Genomic DNA, 18,328 nt, shown 5'->3' on the forward strand with positions numbered 1-18,328 from the left:
AGATATGACTGGAGTAAAACCTTTAAGCTGAAATTTCATTTGATATACCGTGCTAAAACACTTACACAACTCACGATCTTTGGGGTTATATTGGTTATACGAGATATGTAACACTTACACAACTCACGATCGTTGGAGTTATATTGGTTATACGAGATATGTAACACGTACACAACTCACGATCGTTGGGGTTATATTGGTTATACGAAATATGTAACACTAACACAACTCAAGGCCATTGGAGTTAAACTGGGTATACGAGGTTTGTAAAACTTACACAACTCAAGGCCATTGGAGTTAAACTGGGTATACGAGGTTTGTAAAACTTACACAACTCAAGGCCATTGGAGTTAAACTGGGTATACGAGGTTTGTAAAACTTACACAACTCAAGGCCATTGGAGTTAGTTTGGTTACACGAGATATGTAACACTTATTTTTTGGTGAGGATGTACATATCAAACGAAATCCTTACTTACTCATTCATTACTTACGTATTCCTTCGTGAGGTTACTTTATTTAAACATTTTTCAGAGTATACATCCGTCAAAGAAAACGTTATCCTTGATTAATACAGCTACTGATCTAACTATTATTTTGACTATTACTATAGTGACTATTCCATTTATCGTCGAGGGCAATTTTATATATGAATAAGCAGTTATCTTGTTATAGACATAGTGTTGTTAATGAATACGAATGATAGCGTATGACGGAGGTAGCAATAGTCTAGCTTCTGATTAAGTTATAGTATTATAGACGGTTATATTCAACCATAATTTTCCTAAGTGTTCATATTAACAGGGATGAGTCAGAATGTTGGAATTATTCCCCTGCTACTGACGATAAAATCCAGTGTTTGCATCTATGAAGAGCTAAATATCTCGAAGAAGTAATCATACCTCTCTGAATAATCTGACAAAAATACTATATGTTTCTAAAGAGGTAACTGTTCTGATTCTTATCATTTTTTAAAAATAAACCACCATCCTGGGATGACATTAGCAGTCCTAAAGGATTAGGAAAAGACAACTCTTATGTTTGTAGCAGTATTTTTTTCTTTTTTCTTGTTTTTTTTTTTTTTTTTTTTTTTTGCGACGGGGGAATCCCCTTTCACATTTATAGATATGAGAAAAACTAACAAATCGTCGATGTTTTCTGTGTATAAGGATGGCAAGCCCAGAAAGCCTGCTGAGTAACCAAATTTTCTAGTTGATGTATCCTTGTCCATGAAAAAGACCTATGTATTGTTCTATTTATCATCTCTCACTAAACACAAACGTGCTGAATGTTGCATTCATCTTGACTAAGATGTATCCTCTGTTACACGAAACTTCTGTAAAGTTATAAACTAAAACGATAGCGAGAAGACATACATCACGGTGGCTGTTTACAAAAACAAAAATATTTATACAGATCGACTGACATCCTTGATACTCAGGGGGTTACGGTCACTTTATGGAGCCCTCGGAGCATCGAGAATTATATAACGATTGCATGGCCTTATTTGTTATGATGTCTATGTAGATACACAGAAGATGAAGTACTATTTGAGCTCAACATTTACTGACAAGACAACAACTATCTTTCAAGGGCAAACACATGTGGGTACCGGAGACTATGCATCTTACCGATAAACAACGGGAAAGCACTTACCTGAAGATAAATGTGTAGATAATGAGTCAAGAGCTATATTTTTGTGTAAAGTTTATATCAACAACAACAAAGAAATATATCCAGTAATGTAATTTTATCAAATGACGCTTGACATGGCAGAAATAGTAACAACAATGTCGACCGTCTTATACAAACATATTTACAACACGAACAGTATCATTATTGTAATATATGCAAAAATGTAGAACATAATATAACTACAAAGGAAATGCGTAATATCCTAAAGAATAAAGGGAGGGATGGCGAGCCAAAGAAGTCCCGTCACCAATTTCCCATTTTGTAAAGTTTCTTGTTTTTGTCGCGTGACCTAAATCCGCCAAGTCGACTGGCTTGTCGGTTGTGGTCGAGATGTTTCGGGTGTACTCGTTTAAGCTTCAGCCACCTGACTCCGTTACTTTTGGCTTCCACTTTCATCGCATATTGTAATATATGATTTCGATGGTACATAACAAACTTAAAACAAATCATTTCAATGTACAACATCAATGTATTTGTTATCATGAATTATATTGATGCAATTTATATGAACGAGTTTCTGACATCACACCCCTCTACATGAACACGAAAGTGAAATACAGTGTTCATACTTGACTGTCAACTTACATTACGAATTCATCTTATTCCCACAAAACAGAAACTAAATGAGAACACTAATTTTCTGGGTTAACTCGGTTACTGTTCCGGTCCTCAGCAATGGTTATTCAACTTGGAGAAATGGGGTTCTTTTATGTACATCGGAACAATCTTTTACATTTTAGGGGACCTAAAGACGTATATACACTTTACAAGGAGGGAAATACCCCATTGTTGATCATATCTGATTATACTGTAAACATAACAAAGTTATGTCATGTAAACAGAAAACGTAACATACACTGATTTTAAACACATTCTGAAATTCACTATTCCATCTGCAATTATCAAATTTCTACTCCCTACAAATCAAAACTTGGTTTCTTACCTAAAACTAGTAACATCTTACCTCAATTTGTCAGTGGTACTAACAGCTTGTATATAGTTTTATACAAGCATTCTTAGCCTGTGGAATTTCTCTAGAACTAATTATGTACTATACACATTGTATTATCTACAAAAACCAATACAGACCAAGTGGTTTTTCTTTCGAAAACTTTCTGTTGAATGTCATATATCTTAATTATTTACAATTTATATATAGAGTGGTAGCAAATACATAAGATGAAGGAACAATGTTTAGAACTTTTCATCATAATACTTGTATTTCCTTTGTACATTTTAAACTAAAAGACAATAGTGTATGATAGATTTAAGAGTTGTACCTCAAAACCTATAAAAAAAAAAACAAAAAAAACACTGATATGAAAAGAGAATGTAAATGAAAATAGAAATCCGATGACACTATGGCAAAATTAATCCTAACAAAGAAGAGGGAGAATAAGCCTCTGCTTCGACGACACCCACCATGTAAAACTTGGTGAATCCAAGTCAGTACTATTTTGTTTGCTGAGATGGAAATAAACATGATGCTGTCTTAATATTTGAATGAAACACAGCTTCTGGAAATGTCATATAGACCATACATTTTGTGTATACCACACGTTATGCCACAGGACAATCAGCTGATGCTAGTGCTGAGATCACCCAAGAATTATGTATATCCCATGATATTGCCTACATGAAATTAGAAAAATACGCCAAAACGCATGCTGTGTTAGATTTTTACCTTATGATGTAGATAATCAAGAAGAAAAGGAGGATATGTTATTTGACAATATAGGGTTGCGAGGGATGCATGTTGAGAAAAATTACAGTAATGTTTCATGACGTTTAGAACGATCTCCATGGGATAAAATTCCTAGTTCGACGTAACCTATATTGGTCCTATGTTTTTATTGTGCATGGTATTTTGTTGATGCAAACTTGGTTGTAGATTGAGAATGTGACATGAATTACTTACATAGACCAAGATTTAGAAGATGTTCACTCTTCCAGTCAACTAGATTTTAGTCTTCTTGTACAGGTTTTTTCTGTGTAAATCTTTCCTTTGTTCATACAATTCCGTCGACATTTTGGAATTTTCTTTAATTATTTTATTTATTATCAATCTCTTTTGATTATTCGTTTTTTGGCACATCGGTTTAAGATCGTTTTAGTGTTTCATCTGTGTATTCGGGATTACTTTTTGCTTCTGTGTCAATGGCACATTTATTGCAAAATTTATTGTAAAAACAGTTTCTGGGGTTTCTCATTCGTCAGTAATACAGTTTATACAAAATGGCAATAAGGTCTCGGAGAAACACATTGAGGAATTTGCAGAAATTCACGTACACGAAATCAACATGAAATGTGATATTTTTACACTTTCAACATGTCGAAAGTTTTTTATAAATATGTACAAATATTAAACCTGGCTTCAAACCAGACTTAATCTGTGTTTGGTGACCATTATGGAAATACCTTATGTTAATCCTATATCCACTGTTTAAAGTTTTTTACCACTAGTACTAAAGATTCTGCCATCATAAACTCGCTGGTCCGTGTTATAAACTTGTTATAATGTAGTTTAACATTTGTAAGCTCTAATCTTAACGTCACAGATACTGACCAGCAGCTTATAATGAATAAGATAAACGATATACCTGTATCTGATAGCTAGCATATATCTGCTCAATAACATACCACTGAGTAAGATGTGTGAAATACCAAACAATTAGTGGTAAGTAGCATACGTCATGTTTTCATTCGCCTGTCAATTGTCATTTTTTCGATTTATAATTGACACATATGTACATACATACAACAAACGAACAGTGTCTTACTTTTCACAGAACCACATTCCCTCACACAACATGGCGGAACTGACGGGTGGTAAGACTTTCAATGTGACATTTCAAGAAAAAAATAATAATCTAAAATATCGTTCCATTTTAGGTCATGATCCATTCTCGATAGCGTCAGGTTGGTAACTTAATTGCTCTCTCAAGATCAATCGCATGCTCTCAATTCCATATTACAGTGTACATATAACCTATTAAACATCATACCATACAGAAACAGAAAAAGTGCTATCCTCCTTTTCCCCTATCGTTATAAGCTCCGCGTGTGGAAATCAAATTGACAGTCGCAGCTAACTTAATTTATATCACTGCCACATTAATTGGTTTCTAAATTGTAAATTATAAAAGAAAGTTTTTCATTAAAACCTTTGTTTACTTTTAGTTTCTCGTAAAAGCGACTTTATACAAGCGAGTCGTTGAAACTATATATATATAGTTTCTTATCGTAGCTTCACGATTTATTGACTCTATCGTAGCTATTTCATTTGGCTTCTGACGATGGTGTTCAAAAATACAAGCATATAGATGAAACATCGTTTATTGCTTTACAGTCATATAATTGAAGTGGGATAGACATATTCTTATTGTTAGTGTTACACAGAATATGTCAATATTAAGTTGACACCGTCGTAAACGATTATTTTCAGCAGTTTGTCCTATAATATATATGTTCAGAGCCTTATTTTCGTTTGCCACCAATTCCCTCTTGCAGTCTATGATTTTACGAAGGATAATTTTCGTGTGTCAGCTGACATGAAAAAGAATTTCGAGGATGATGGGTATATTTTAGTCAGGTAAGTTTGCCAAGTCTTTTTATATGTGTATTTTACATGTTAAATACCTTAAAGAAATAGCTTTACTAAAAAAAAAACAAAGTTAGTGTATAAAATTAATCAATTAAAGATGCGATCATCAAAAGTCACACTCGGAAGAGCTAACGCACTGACACAAACCATGCCACTTATTACAGTTAATATCGCATACGCTTTTTTTCATTGTTTACAGGGAATTTTTTAACGATAAAGAAATGACAAATCTGCGTAAGGTCTTCGAAGAGTCGGACCTTGTTGACAAGCATGGGTTGAAAGTGAGTAAAATAAATTTGAACAATCAATTCATAACATTCTGTAAACAACAACAATAATGTTAATGGTCTCAGCATACATTATTGAATGGTTTTGACAGACACTTCCAAAGATATAAATTCTTCTATTCGCGCAGCTAATTATCATCGATATATTTCAGGTTGGCGATGGATCAGGTAAGAAAACTAAAATTGCACTGTGGACCCATCCTGGAAGTGACGTATCTGGAATGATGGCAAGATGTGACAAGATCGTAAATACCTGCGAGGAAGTATGTTTTATGTCAAATTGAAACCTCTTATAAGCTACGTAATGTAATTTTTGAGTTCCGAATAGAAAGTCTACATGTAACCAATGAAAAGATATGTAGCATTTATTGTAGTATGTAAGCAATGAAATGGTTAGTTTGGCGTTGTCCTTTATGATCAGCTGCTGGGAGAGGAAGTATACCACTACCATGGCAAATTACTCTACAAAGACGCCTTCACTGGTGGAGCTCACCTTTGGCATCAGGACTACGGGTAAACTGTCTTCGTATTTATTTTATCTATGTCCTTACGACGATTTAAGAACAAATCAAGCACTCATGCTACTGATGAAATTGTTTTGTGTAAGTTTATGATTAATGGTGACTTACGTAGTATTTTACACAACTTTCCAGGTACTGGTACAGGAACACGTGTCTATTCCCAAACATGATGACGGTGTTCATTGCCATTGACAAGTGTGCCAGGACAAACGGATGCTTACAGGTATTTTACTTGCCTTGATGTTCTAAACTTTTAGATGATATTTGATCGTGTGTTTACATCCTGATCAACAAGAGGGATTAGTATTGATGAAAATGACTTGTTTCGCAATTGTTGTAAAAAACGATTATATCTAATTATGATATTAGATTTAAAAAAAAAAATTAAGCAGCTTGTACGACAATTAAAAAAGCGATACGCCCTTACAATTTCGAAAATCTACTAATTATTCCAGTAGGAAAGTTTAGTTGATTTGATATGTATGGAAATATGTTTTTCCTTTGACTAACTTTTTTTAAAATCAAATGCAGTTTAGGTGTTATTAACTATGTCGTTAGAACATACATACAATTGTTTCGTCCTTCGGTGACTTCAGGAGACTAAATAAATCAAAATTGGCTGACTGATTTCAATTTGTGAGATATAAAGCTAGATTGAAATTTCACTTATATTTCACGAACACTTTATCTTATGAAGTAACCTCATAAAACATTCGAAATACACGATTTCACGAACGCTGATATATAAATTACTTTAAATTTGAGAATGAAGAGCTATCAGAGACCTGGATTTTTCGGGACTATGATATCGGTAACCGAAGCAGCATTGATAACCTTTTTCGTACAAATAATCGCGAGCGATTTGAACTCGTGATGGACGCTCCTCGCTTATTAACACTAACATAAAATCGAAGCGAATTGTTAGAGTATTTTTATTGTCCCAAACCAATTCAACACATATGTACTGATGCCATTCATACTGTAAAGAAAAAGAACAATTCAGCAATTATTTTTATGCTTCAAATCTCCAATGCGCGCTTCGGTATAACGTCTCGTGAAAATAATCCATATGCAAAAAGTTCTTTTAATTGTGTATATGGTAATAGAGAAAGCTTATCCGTTATCCTGTTTATTTTTATCGACGCAAATTCCAATTCTACGTCGTTTTAAACTGTTGTGTAAGAAGCCTTTTTTCTATTCTATCTAAGTTAGAAGGATTATTGAAAAAAGAAAATATGCGGTCAGACAATTTACAAATACAAATGCATCACTTGTTACACGTATCAATGAATGTTCACAGATCCTACCTGGGTCACAAAAGTGTGGTCGGATTGACCACGTAATGGTCTCTGGTCAAATGACTGCCACGGCAGAGCGCGTGGAGGCAGTGAAAAACGTTTGTCCACTTGCGTATGTAGAGATGGAACCAGGTATATCTATAACTGAAGTCCATTTTATATCTAATACAGTTTTTATTTCTTTCCTACCTAGTTTGACCCAGTGTGTAACATAATTACAAACTTATCCGACCTAAACACAGAAGGTATACCGTGTAGGGTATAGGTACCACTTACCTCTGACCTAGTTACAGCCAATACACAGTATAGGGTGTAGCTACAGCCTAACTCTGACCTAGTTACAGTTAATATACTGCGTACGGTGTAGTTACTGCCTAACTCTGACCTAGTTACAGCCAATATACAGTGTAGGGTATAGTAACTGCCTAACTCTGAGCTAGTTACAGCCAATATACAGTGTATGGTATAGTTACTGCCTAACTCTGACCTAGTTACAGCCAATATATAGTTGTATGGTATAGTTACTGCCTAACTCTGACCTAGTTACAGCCAATATATAGTGTATGGTATAGTTACTGCCTAACTCTGACCTAGTTACAGCCAATATATAGTGTATGGTATAGTTACTGCCTAATTTTGACCTAGTTACAGCCATGGCAGTATGTCAAATGTTTTCAAACTTAATCCGACCGAATTACAACAATAGTTGATCCAGTTAGTACCTCTAGCCGACCTACAGCCATCCAGTATGTTATATTTGCACGATCTTTTCTTAATCAAATTATTGTTATTATACCAAGCACTTCATAAGGTTAAATCTAACATGGGAAGTAGATATAGTATAAATAAGAAAATCAGTCTTTGTCAAAACCGGTCAATTAAATGGGAAGATCGCGCGTGACAGTTACGGTTAATGTAAAACTTCATGTTTTTTTTTTTTTTTTTTTCTATGTAGATACAAATTATCAGTCGTCTTAGGTAAAAGTAAAGCTTGTGCTGAAATTGTATCTGTCACAGTAATATTTTGTATGTTACATTTGTTTCCGTTGCCTCCATATTTTAAAGGTGATGCATTGTTCTTCCACTGTAACCTGCTACACTGTAGTTCCGCTAACGACAGCCCTGACAGGAGATGGGCCTACCTGATAGCGTACAATACTAAGGCAAACAACCCAGTAGTTCCCCACCACCACGCCCAGTATACACCCATCCAAAGGGTAAGAATATTACGACAATTCGAAGCGTCATACTCTAGGCCCTCAGCATTACTTACGCCTCCCGTAAAAACAAAACAGCATTTTAAATAATATTTGTTCTACTGTGCATAAATGTACCGTACTGTCCATATGTGTGTTTTTAGCAATCTTTGTCTTGTTTCATTTCAACAAGAAGAACAATAGATAAACTCTCATCAATAACACCTTTGTTACACTGATATTCAATTACTTCAACTTTTACTGCGGTCACGTTTGTCTACACGAATGGCTAATTGTATGTAACGTCACTTACTTTTTGGCCGGGCATATAAGAAAGCCTGTAATGTTTTAAAACATGAAGCAATCATTTATAATTTGCTTATATTTGTGATACTTAGGTCCCTAACAGTGCCGTAGAAGAGTGTACCAACTATACTGACTTCACCGACAAAGAATTCCTGACTGGACATGAGTCTAAACTAACATCTAAGTTCGACAAAAGCGAGACATAAATGCTTAGAAAACTTCACCAAACTTCAATTAAGCTGATGGCAATTCTGCGTGTGATGTTATTAACAGCAATCGCGTATTGGAAAGAATTTGTTTAAAACTAATGGGATTTGATAAATTGGAAAAAACATTATAATAAAGAAATTTTTGCTGAAATGTTGTGGTGTGTAATCAGACACCATTATATGTCTTGTACATGTTATAGGACGCGTGATGCTCGCCTGTCTACTGATCAAGAGGACGCTGTGGCAGAGTAGTTGACGCATCTGACCGTTTTTATCACGCCTCCCATCTCTGGGTCGCGGGTTCGAGGCATGTGAAGGGCAGTCCCCAAGTACTGGCCACAGGTTGATGGGTTTTTCCCGGGATTCCCTTCTTGCTTTCACCACTCAATCCTGATAGGTTCTTAAATAACATTGACTTGGACGTAAAACAACGAATAAGTAACCTAATAAACAGGGCAAGATGCGTAATATCATAATAACGATATGATGTGATCGGACTGACCCTTGCAAAGTTTCTGAATAAAATTATAAAGTTAATCCTTGCTTATACCTAGAAGATAGTGTATCACACAAAAGTAATAACAGAAAAAAGAGCAGATAGTTCTGATATCACAATATATGAATGCATCAACTACTAAAACAAAATTTAAAATTTATGAAAAAAACAGTGCTGTTGAACATATAAAAATGATGTAAAAATACATAAATCATTTAGAAAGTATATGAATTTACGAGTACAATACATTCCAAAACATTGAACGAATATGATATAAGATATTTTTGCAAATCAGTAGCATAGTATAGATTATATATTATCAAAGCTCTGAATTCACATAAACAATATACACGCTGTGATTAGTAGATATCCGAATATTCGAAATATTTACCAGTGAACAGGCAATATTGACATCATATCAAAATAAAAAACAATAAGAAATATACCAATATATATTCACATTAAAAAATAACCAAAGAATACAAAATGCGAATAATGTTAGATTGTATCCATAGCCATGAGAATAGTTAGAGAATAATTCTAACCTCACTGAATACAAACTATAACTGATTTAGATTTTAACCTTAACCATGAGAATAGTTAGAGAGTAATTCTAACCTCACTGAATACAAACTATAACTGATTTAGATTTTAACCTTAACCATGAGAAAAGTTAGAGAGTAACTCTAACCTCACTGAATACAAACTATAACTGATGTAGATTTTAACCTTAACCATGAGAATAGTTAGAGAGTAACTCTAACCTCACTGAATACAAACTATAACTGATGTAGATTTTAACCTTAACCATGAGAATAGTTAGAGAGTAACTCTAACCTCACTGAATACAAACTATAACTGATTTAGATTTTAACCTTAACCATGAGAAAAGTTAGAGAGTAACTCTAACCTCACTGAATACAAACTATAACTGATATAGATTTTAACCTTAACCATGAGAATAGCAGATTTTACATCGAAAATAACAAACATAATTAAATCTAACAGACGAATCAGGCAGTATTGATTTCGAAGCTTGTTAATGTACATTGAGAGGAGTAGACAGAAACAAACAGACTATTAATGGATTCTAATACCAATTATGTGTTTTACCCAGTATAGCATCCAATTTTCAGCAACCCACGTTTTTAATCATATTCTCATCTAACCATTTCGCAGATGCAGTAGTGGCTGCCTCTATCTTGTAAATTTATCTGTTAGAACGTTTTAGATCCAAATCAATAAAGGACAGGAAAAGCTACACAACTCTTATAATAAGAATAGAATAAAGAAACAAAGGACAGTTCTATGTTGTGCAGCGTTTTGACAGAGCAAAGAAAATCAACGAATCAAGCATGGGTCACTGTAAGAAATTGCTTCATATCAGTCTGCTTGTGAATAGCAATTTTTACAATCACATTCCGAAGTTTTAGAGTCACTCGAGAAATTGACATCTCCAACCTAAACAATTTGATCAGATATTTTTTTATCTTAATTGAAAGTCCCTCCAATTTTGAAAAAAAAATCTTTGAAATGCTTTGAGGAACATAGGCTGACACAATTGCTCTCTTCGCGAACAAGCTATTAGAACCTTTACCTGTGATATCCGGTAAGTCTACTTTCCGATAGGGTCTTTGTATCGTGTATACATTGTCATAGCTTTTCATGAAAAAGTTAGAAGCATGGTCATGATTTCGAGTTTATGTAAAGCTAATGTCACGTACTTAAAAGTACATGGTAACATAACTCACATTTCTGAAAGAAGTATGGCAATTTATTATGCTTGTACTGTTTGAGAAAATGAAAAAAAATCAATCAGCAGGATATGTCTAGCTGTAAATGTTTATGAAATGATATCAGTTTCTGATAGATTAAACCAGAGAAGTTAATAACAGTATTATACCGTCATCAGACGATACTGGATCTTTACTGGATGTTGGCTTAACTCTAAGCTTTCTTGAAATAGTAAACGTGACAGACTGTCAGCTATGACATTTTGAAAACCTTAAATGCGCCAACATCAAGCGTTAAATTAATTTCACCAGTTTAGTATCCGTCAATGTTGTTTTATTGATGATCTCATTAACAGTACTGTTGTCACACATAAACACTAATTGGGAATTTGCCAATTTTTCAATTCGTCGTTCCGGTGGCGTGATATGACCTTGTTTTAACTGCGCATGCTCTGTCCACTACCCCTCAAACCTTCCATGGCCCAGGACTGCCACAAAGCTCACATGCACACTAGTCACATTATTGATAACCTTAAATGTTTCGGAAGAAACCAAGTTGCCTAGCAACAAACGTGACTCATTATCAGACAAGAAATTTAATCTAGTACTGAATATACACTCGCTTCATTATTCAGTTGTTTATGAGGAATCAGCTTATAAACATTCACTTATCGAACCCTAAAATGACGAAAACACAACAGAACATTGGGAAACCCTACGATCAGTTGTAGGTCCTTGAACATAAACTTGCGCTTATTTTTGAAACTGTTGAGTAATAACTTAGATATCTTTTTTTTAGCTTTTCTTAAAACAAAACAGCAGTTTATTATTGGTTGTTACGCCGGGTACCGGGTGGATTCTGATATATTGTCGTTTTGTTAACGCCGTTGGATTGTGATATCCAAGTGTGATCCGACTCCGTGTATGGGTTTGTAACCAGGATGTCGTGTATCAGTTAATTATGTCGGAGCATTGACGTCCCTTATCAAACACGACACGCTGTTCTAGATACTAACACTGTTCTCTTTACTGTCCTACATATATCATTGACTGTACATCACGTGTAATACATCAATAAATAAGCATAAACGCCCGGTTTGTTTGAGGAGGATAAAGGTAAGTAACACGATATTTAAGTTAGGTTGAGGATATCCATTTTTCGTCATGCATTACAGAATCTACAGGCTAATAACATATACATACATAGTACATACAGTTTTTTTCTACAGATCAATATCATCAGCATTTGATATGGCAGAACCGACTGGAGGTAATGTTTTTGATATTTTATTCAATAACACAACTTGCTATATCAATGATCAAATATCGATACTTAAAACATGTTGCTACATGTGTAAAATAACGTGCACAGTTCATCCCCGTGTACAATAACGTGTACAGTTTATCCCCGTGTACAATAACGTGCACATTTCATCCCCGTGTACAATAACGTGCACAGTTCATCCCCGTGTACAATAACGTGTACAGTTCATCCCCGTGTACAATATCGTGCACAGTTCTTCCCCGTATTCAATAACGTGCACAGTTCATCCCCGTGTTCAATAATGTGCACAGTTCTTCTCCGTGTTCAATAACGTGCACAGTTTATCCCCGTGTACAATAACGTGCACAGTTCATCCCCGTGTACAATAACGTGCACAGTTCATCCACGTGTACAATAATGTGCACAGTTCTTCTCCGTGTTCAATAACGTGCACAGTTCTTCTCCGTGTTCAATATCGTGCACAGTTCTTCCCCGTATTCAATAACGTGCACAGTTCATCCCCGTGTTCAATAATGTGCACAGTTTATCCCCGTGTACAATAACGTGCACAGATCATCCCCGTGTACAATAACCTGCACAGTTCATCCACGTGTGCAATAACGTGCACACACACAGTTCTTCCCCGTGTACAATAACGTGCACAGTTCTTCCCCGTGTTCAATAACGTGCACAGTTCATCCCCGTCTACAATAACGTGTACAGTTTATCTTCGTTTATAATAACGTGCACAGTTCATCCCCGTGTACATTAACGTGTACAGTTCATCCACGTGTACAATAACGTGTACAGTTCATCCCTGTGAACAATTACATGTACAGTTCATCCCCGTGAACAATAACATGCACATTTCATCCTCGTGTGCAATAACGTGTACTGTCCATCCCCGTGTACAATTACGTGTACAGTTCTTCCCCGTGTACAATAACGTGCACATTTCATCCCCGTGTAAAATAACGTTCAGAGTTCATCCTCGTGAACAATAACATGTACAACATGATCATAGTGTCCAGTTGCAGGTACTAATGATTCTTAAATACAGTTATACGTACAGCTGATTCTCATGTACAGCGTTAAAACTGAAATGGTAAATACCACGCTTCTACCACGATAGGCTGGTATCATTCACCGCCTATGGCCTTATCAAATCATTGCAAATGTAAACACATACATTTACCACACGTATAAGAAACTGGCAAACGTTTTGATTGGCTTGCACGGTGAACTTTAATTGAGAGGGCGTTCACTCGGAATAGTTCTTCTATTGCGGTACAAACACGTTCCACAAATTCGAGTTTGTTGTATATGGTATTTTTTCCCTCATTTTTTTTCAAGATTACAAAATCACCATCTTAAGCCCGTTTTTAAACTTTTTTTTAAACATAACTAACGCTAAGATGGAAACACAATTTATATAATCCATGTCTTGTGTAACCTCTATATATTCTTGAGCAATGACACAATTTTCATCATTATGTTCCAGGTCTTCATCTATTTGCTTTTTTGTTGTTTTTTTTCAACTTTGCAGTGTACAAATTTACGATAGATGGATTTCGAGTAACCGCCGATATGAAAAAGAATTTCGAAAATAATGGGTACATCTTAATCAGGTCAGTCTTTCCAAACCTCTATTTGTTAGACGAACTATATGTTAAGCAATCCGTTAACGAAACAACATTTCATGTCCCTAAAGAAAGAATAGTACGGTCCAAAAAAAGGACATTAATATACACTGTATTATCTCAATATTCCCATCTCAACTTTTCTCAAACCCTATGGTATTAATAAATCTATGAACTATGCAGAATATGTAGTTTGTTTTGAACGATTCCGTTTTACAGAGGTATGTTCGATGACAAAGAAATGGCAAATCTGCGAAAAGTTTTCGAAGAATCAGACCTGATCGCAAAACATGGGTTAAAAGTAAGTTGACTTTTTTAGTTATGGAATTATCAAATAGTATATTAGGGTTTTTTGGGTAATATCAAATGTGATTTTCTACTTATCCAATTTCCTTTCTATTGCAAGATACTTAAGCCTAATATCAGTTTGAATGTAATAAAATCATTTCAGGTTGGTGATGGAGCAGGTAAACAAACTAAAATTGTAGTCTGGACGCATCCCGGAAATGACGTATCAGGAGTCATGGCGCGATGTGACAAGATTGTCAATACCTGTGAAGACGTACGCAGGAGAAAAGGAAATTATTGATTTTTGTGAAATGATAAGTAACGAAGCTCAAGAATTTGCAGAATATAAACATGTATTCAACGTTGTTCGAAAATAATCAGATTAAGATTTTGACTTTTTTTCTATTACTTTGGATTTACCTCAGTTGCCTCCTAGCGTTTAAACTTTAGGCTCCAAGCATCACTGAGGAGTCCTAGAAGGAAATTAACGATCGTATGATTCCGTATCTCACTCTAAAATTGCATCAAAAGGTGTTACTCACTTGTGTGTTTTTGTACAATTTTAGTTAAATGTACTTATACTTGTTAATGTATGTGACTTTGAAGAAAGTACAGATACGTACAACGTTATAATCCTTCTGGATCGTCTCTTTCGTTTTAGCTGCTGGGAGATGAAGTATACCAGTATCATGGTAAATTATTGTACAAAGACGCCTTCACTGGTGGAGCTCACTTGTGGCATCAGGACTACGGGTAAACTGTCTCAGTGAACATTGCTCCTATCTATGTGCAATGAACATGCATTACAAATGCATGTTCATTGCGCAATATCGATTACTTCATTCCATTTCAAATTAAACAGAAGCTGTAAAATTTCTTCGTTCATCAAACTCAGATTAAATCAATAACATGTATGACGTAATTTCGCAGGTACTGGTACAAAAATACCTGCCTTTTCCCAGACATGATGACAGTCTTCGTTGCCATTGACAAGTGTGCCAGGACAAATGGATGCTTACAGGTATGACATCACTTGCTTTGAGGCTCTGTAGAAATCTTAAACCTGCAACGACAATGAAAATAGAGTGATATACCCGTGAAATCCCGACAATCTACTAACTATATCCGCTTAGAAAACTTAAGCTGATTAGATATGTAAGATGATATGTCTTTTCTTTCATTAATGTTAGGTAAACAACAATAATACCAAAATAAGACAAAAAATAAGAAAAAAAAACCCAAAAAAACAAAAAACAAAAACAACAACAAAAGACATAAACCAGAACGTCAATAAAAAGTCGGATGCATTCTTACAGTGCAAATATTGAACGCGTATTTTTTTTTTTTTTTTTTTTTGTAAACTCCTAAACCATCTTTTTAAGTGCCCCTGTTGATTTTCATTGACTATAATTCACTACAGCCAACCCATGTATGGCATGTTTTAGATTTTCATCAGGTTTATAATAGGTTCAATTCATGCGTATCATACAACAACCAACAGAGCTGTAATGTAAATCAAGTAGTATATTTCGATGCTGAAGTGACGTCTTGTTTGCCCTCTGCATAAACTAACTACGGTTCTGTAACAACAATATCAACTTATTCAATATGTAGATGTTATAATACAGTGGTTAAAAGACAATAGTGAATTTCAAAGGTTGCCTTTAGATTGTATTACCATTTTACATAAATCATTTATAACCAAACTGTACAAACGTAACCGATGCTTGACGAAAATCGACAAATCTGACCATATCTAAGTATAAAATAACGATACGAAAGTTCAACATTAAAAACAAAAGAATTTGTAGTGTTGTACAACACATACAGTGTCGCCAGATAAAGGGGACAAGCAGGATTAACAAAATAGAAAACGTCCTTGCATCCATAACCTGGGATCTTTACAATGACATCGGTTGTGTAATACTGATATCTGCACGTAATTTAACAGAGTCCTGGAACGTAAAGCCTTAAGACGTTGATGTATACAGAACGGGTGTTTGAATGTTGGTTATTTGAGTGGACACTCAACACTGAACTTTAACAAAATGGTAGATATTGCATTTAGTTTGAGCAAATTAAAGTTGTTTTTCCCAACTAGATACAAGGAGAAAACAAATTGCCTCTGCCAGTACACTTTGTATCTATTAGCAGGTTTTTTTTATCGTAATTGCTGAGAGATACATGATCATATAAAGTGGTTTCATGTTCATCTTCTTGCTCATAGCTAGGAATACTTTCAAAAATAATACAAACATTTCATCGTGTCTCGCCCAGAACAGAATTACTCCCTTGTCAAAGTTATCTTATCTGTAAAACGATAACTCAAAAATTCCTTTCATCAGATTCTACCTGGATCACAAAAGTGTGGTCGCATTGACCACGAACTATCCTTCGGTCAAATGGCTGCAAATACAGAGCGCGTGGAGGCAATAAAGAAATTTTGTCCGCTGACATACGCAGAGATGGAACCAGGTAAAATCCTGATTTTTCACTGGTTAAATTGCGATGATTCATCGTTATGGTAATGCTTAGACCAATAGCTATCTTTTATAACTGTTTGAATGTCGTGTTTAAGTATCGAATTTAAGCAACATCGAGTATGGTTCTCATTTGGATGGTTGATTTTCCGTTGTGTCCCAATGAACGTTAAAGTCTAAATCAAAGTCCTAAACAATAAAACTCTAGATAGCTTATATCTGACATATCCAATATTATACGTCGTTTAGTCCAATATTTCCCATTTGATAGTTGTTAAACGGTCTCCATATTTTAAAGGTGATGCTTTGTTCTTCCACTGTAACCTGCTACACTGTAGTTCCGCTAACGACAGCCCTGACAGGAGATGGGCCTACCTGATAGCGTACAATACTAAGACTAACAACCCAGTTGTTCCCCACCACCACGCCCAGTATACACCGATTCAAAAGGTGAGGACGCTATTGCCGCCATTGGATGTTCTGTGAAACGTGAAGCAAATTGTTTTCTTGTGATTTTTTATATCGGATATCAACAAAATATGTATGATATTTCAGTAAACTTGTAAAAGGTGTTATCATATAATCACAACGTTTGCCTGGAAAATGTGAATGAATCATATAAATAATTACCGAGCATAGATCTATTAAATGTTGATAAAAAAATGCTAAGAAAAAAAAAGAATAAAAAACATCTGGAAAATTATCCTTATTCCAGGTTTTTTTATGTTTTTCAAGACATGGAATCAGTCCGTGCAACGCTAGCTGATTTTTTTAAATGATTTTTTGTTTTTGTTTTTGTTTTTTGTTTTTGTTTTTTGGTTTTTGTTTTTGTTTTTGTTTTTTTTTTTTTTTTTGTTTTGTTTTTTGTCATTATTGATCAGCCATTAAATTCATTAACATTTTGAGGACTTATCCATTCGTTGTACAACAAGCAGTACATTGGAGACTTAATTGATAGTTTTGTCAGATACATCTAAAACCATTGAAATGGCTGTGAATCAATTCCAGTGTCAAACAGACAGTAAAAATGATCATAAAAGTGTACGAGACATGTAGTATGTGGTATATCACTAAAATAAACAAACACTAAAACCACGCCAAACACACCATCCCCTTCAACCTTTAACATTAGCATTTGCTTGAAAATATCCTATCAGAACGTGCAAATGAAATCTTAAGTACTTCTTATCATTTGTTTTAGGTCCCTGATAGTGCTGTTGCAGAGTGTACTAACTTCACAGATTTCGCCGACAAGAAGTTCTTGGAAGGACACGAGTCTAAAACTTCCAAGTTCGAACAATCTGAAAAATGA

The 18,328-nt window shown here is 34.8% G+C and overlaps 2 protein-coding genes across 2 annotated transcripts; both read left to right on the plus strand.

The window, feature by feature from the left end:
- The first annotated feature begins 4,504 nt into the window (after positions 1 to 4,504).
- LOC132548163 (L-proline trans-4-hydroxylase-like) lies at positions 4,505 to 9,112 on the plus strand. Its single transcript, XM_060211984.1, has 9 exons — positions 4,505 to 4,523; positions 5,205 to 5,286; positions 5,498 to 5,579; positions 5,738 to 5,848; positions 6,007 to 6,098; positions 6,239 to 6,329; positions 7,407 to 7,536; positions 8,470 to 8,621; positions 8,999 to 9,112. Exons 1-9 carry the CDS (start codon positions 4,505 to 4,507, stop codon positions 9,110 to 9,112), a joined length of 873 nt encoding a protein of 290 aa, XP_060067967.1.
- Positions 9,113 to 12,595: 3,483 nt separating this feature from the next.
- On the plus strand, positions 12,596 to 18,328 carry LOC132548164 (L-proline trans-4-hydroxylase-like). Its single transcript, XM_060211985.1, has 9 exons — positions 12,596 to 12,614; positions 14,155 to 14,236; positions 14,468 to 14,549; positions 14,700 to 14,810; positions 15,198 to 15,289; positions 15,467 to 15,557; positions 16,882 to 17,011; positions 17,315 to 17,466; positions 18,218 to 18,328. The coding sequence occupies exons 1-9, from the start codon at positions 12,596 to 12,598 to the stop codon at positions 18,326 to 18,328; spliced, it is 870 nt and encodes a 289-aa protein (XP_060067968.1).

The sequence above is a fragment of the Ylistrum balloti genome, unplaced genomic scaffold, assembly GCF_031769215.1.
Source record: "Ylistrum balloti isolate Yb309-2 unplaced genomic scaffold, AGI_CSIRO_Ybal_v1 Utg370006, whole genome shotgun sequence".
Taxonomy (NCBI): domain Eukaryota; kingdom Metazoa; phylum Mollusca; class Bivalvia; order Pectinida; family Pectinidae; genus Ylistrum; species Ylistrum balloti.

Bases quoted from the DNA above. Each gene is read 5' to 3' on its own strand.
- LOC132548163 (XM_060211984.1), top strand. The intron at 5,287-5,497 runs GTAAGTTTGCCA...CATTGTTTACAG, and splicing joins GATGGGTATATTTTAGTCAG to GGAATTTTTTAACGATAAAG. The intron at 8,622-8,998 runs GTAAGAATATTA...TGTGATACTTAG, and splicing joins AGTATACACCCATCCAAAGG to GTCCCTAACAGTGCCGTAGA.
- LOC132548164 (XM_060211985.1), top strand. The intron at 14,811-15,197 runs GTACGCAGGAGA...CTTTCGTTTTAG, and splicing joins TTGTCAATACCTGTGAAGAC to CTGCTGGGAGATGAAGTATA. The intron at 15,290-15,466 runs GTAAACTGTCTC...GTAATTTCGCAG, and splicing joins TTGTGGCATCAGGACTACGG to GTACTGGTACAAAAATACCT.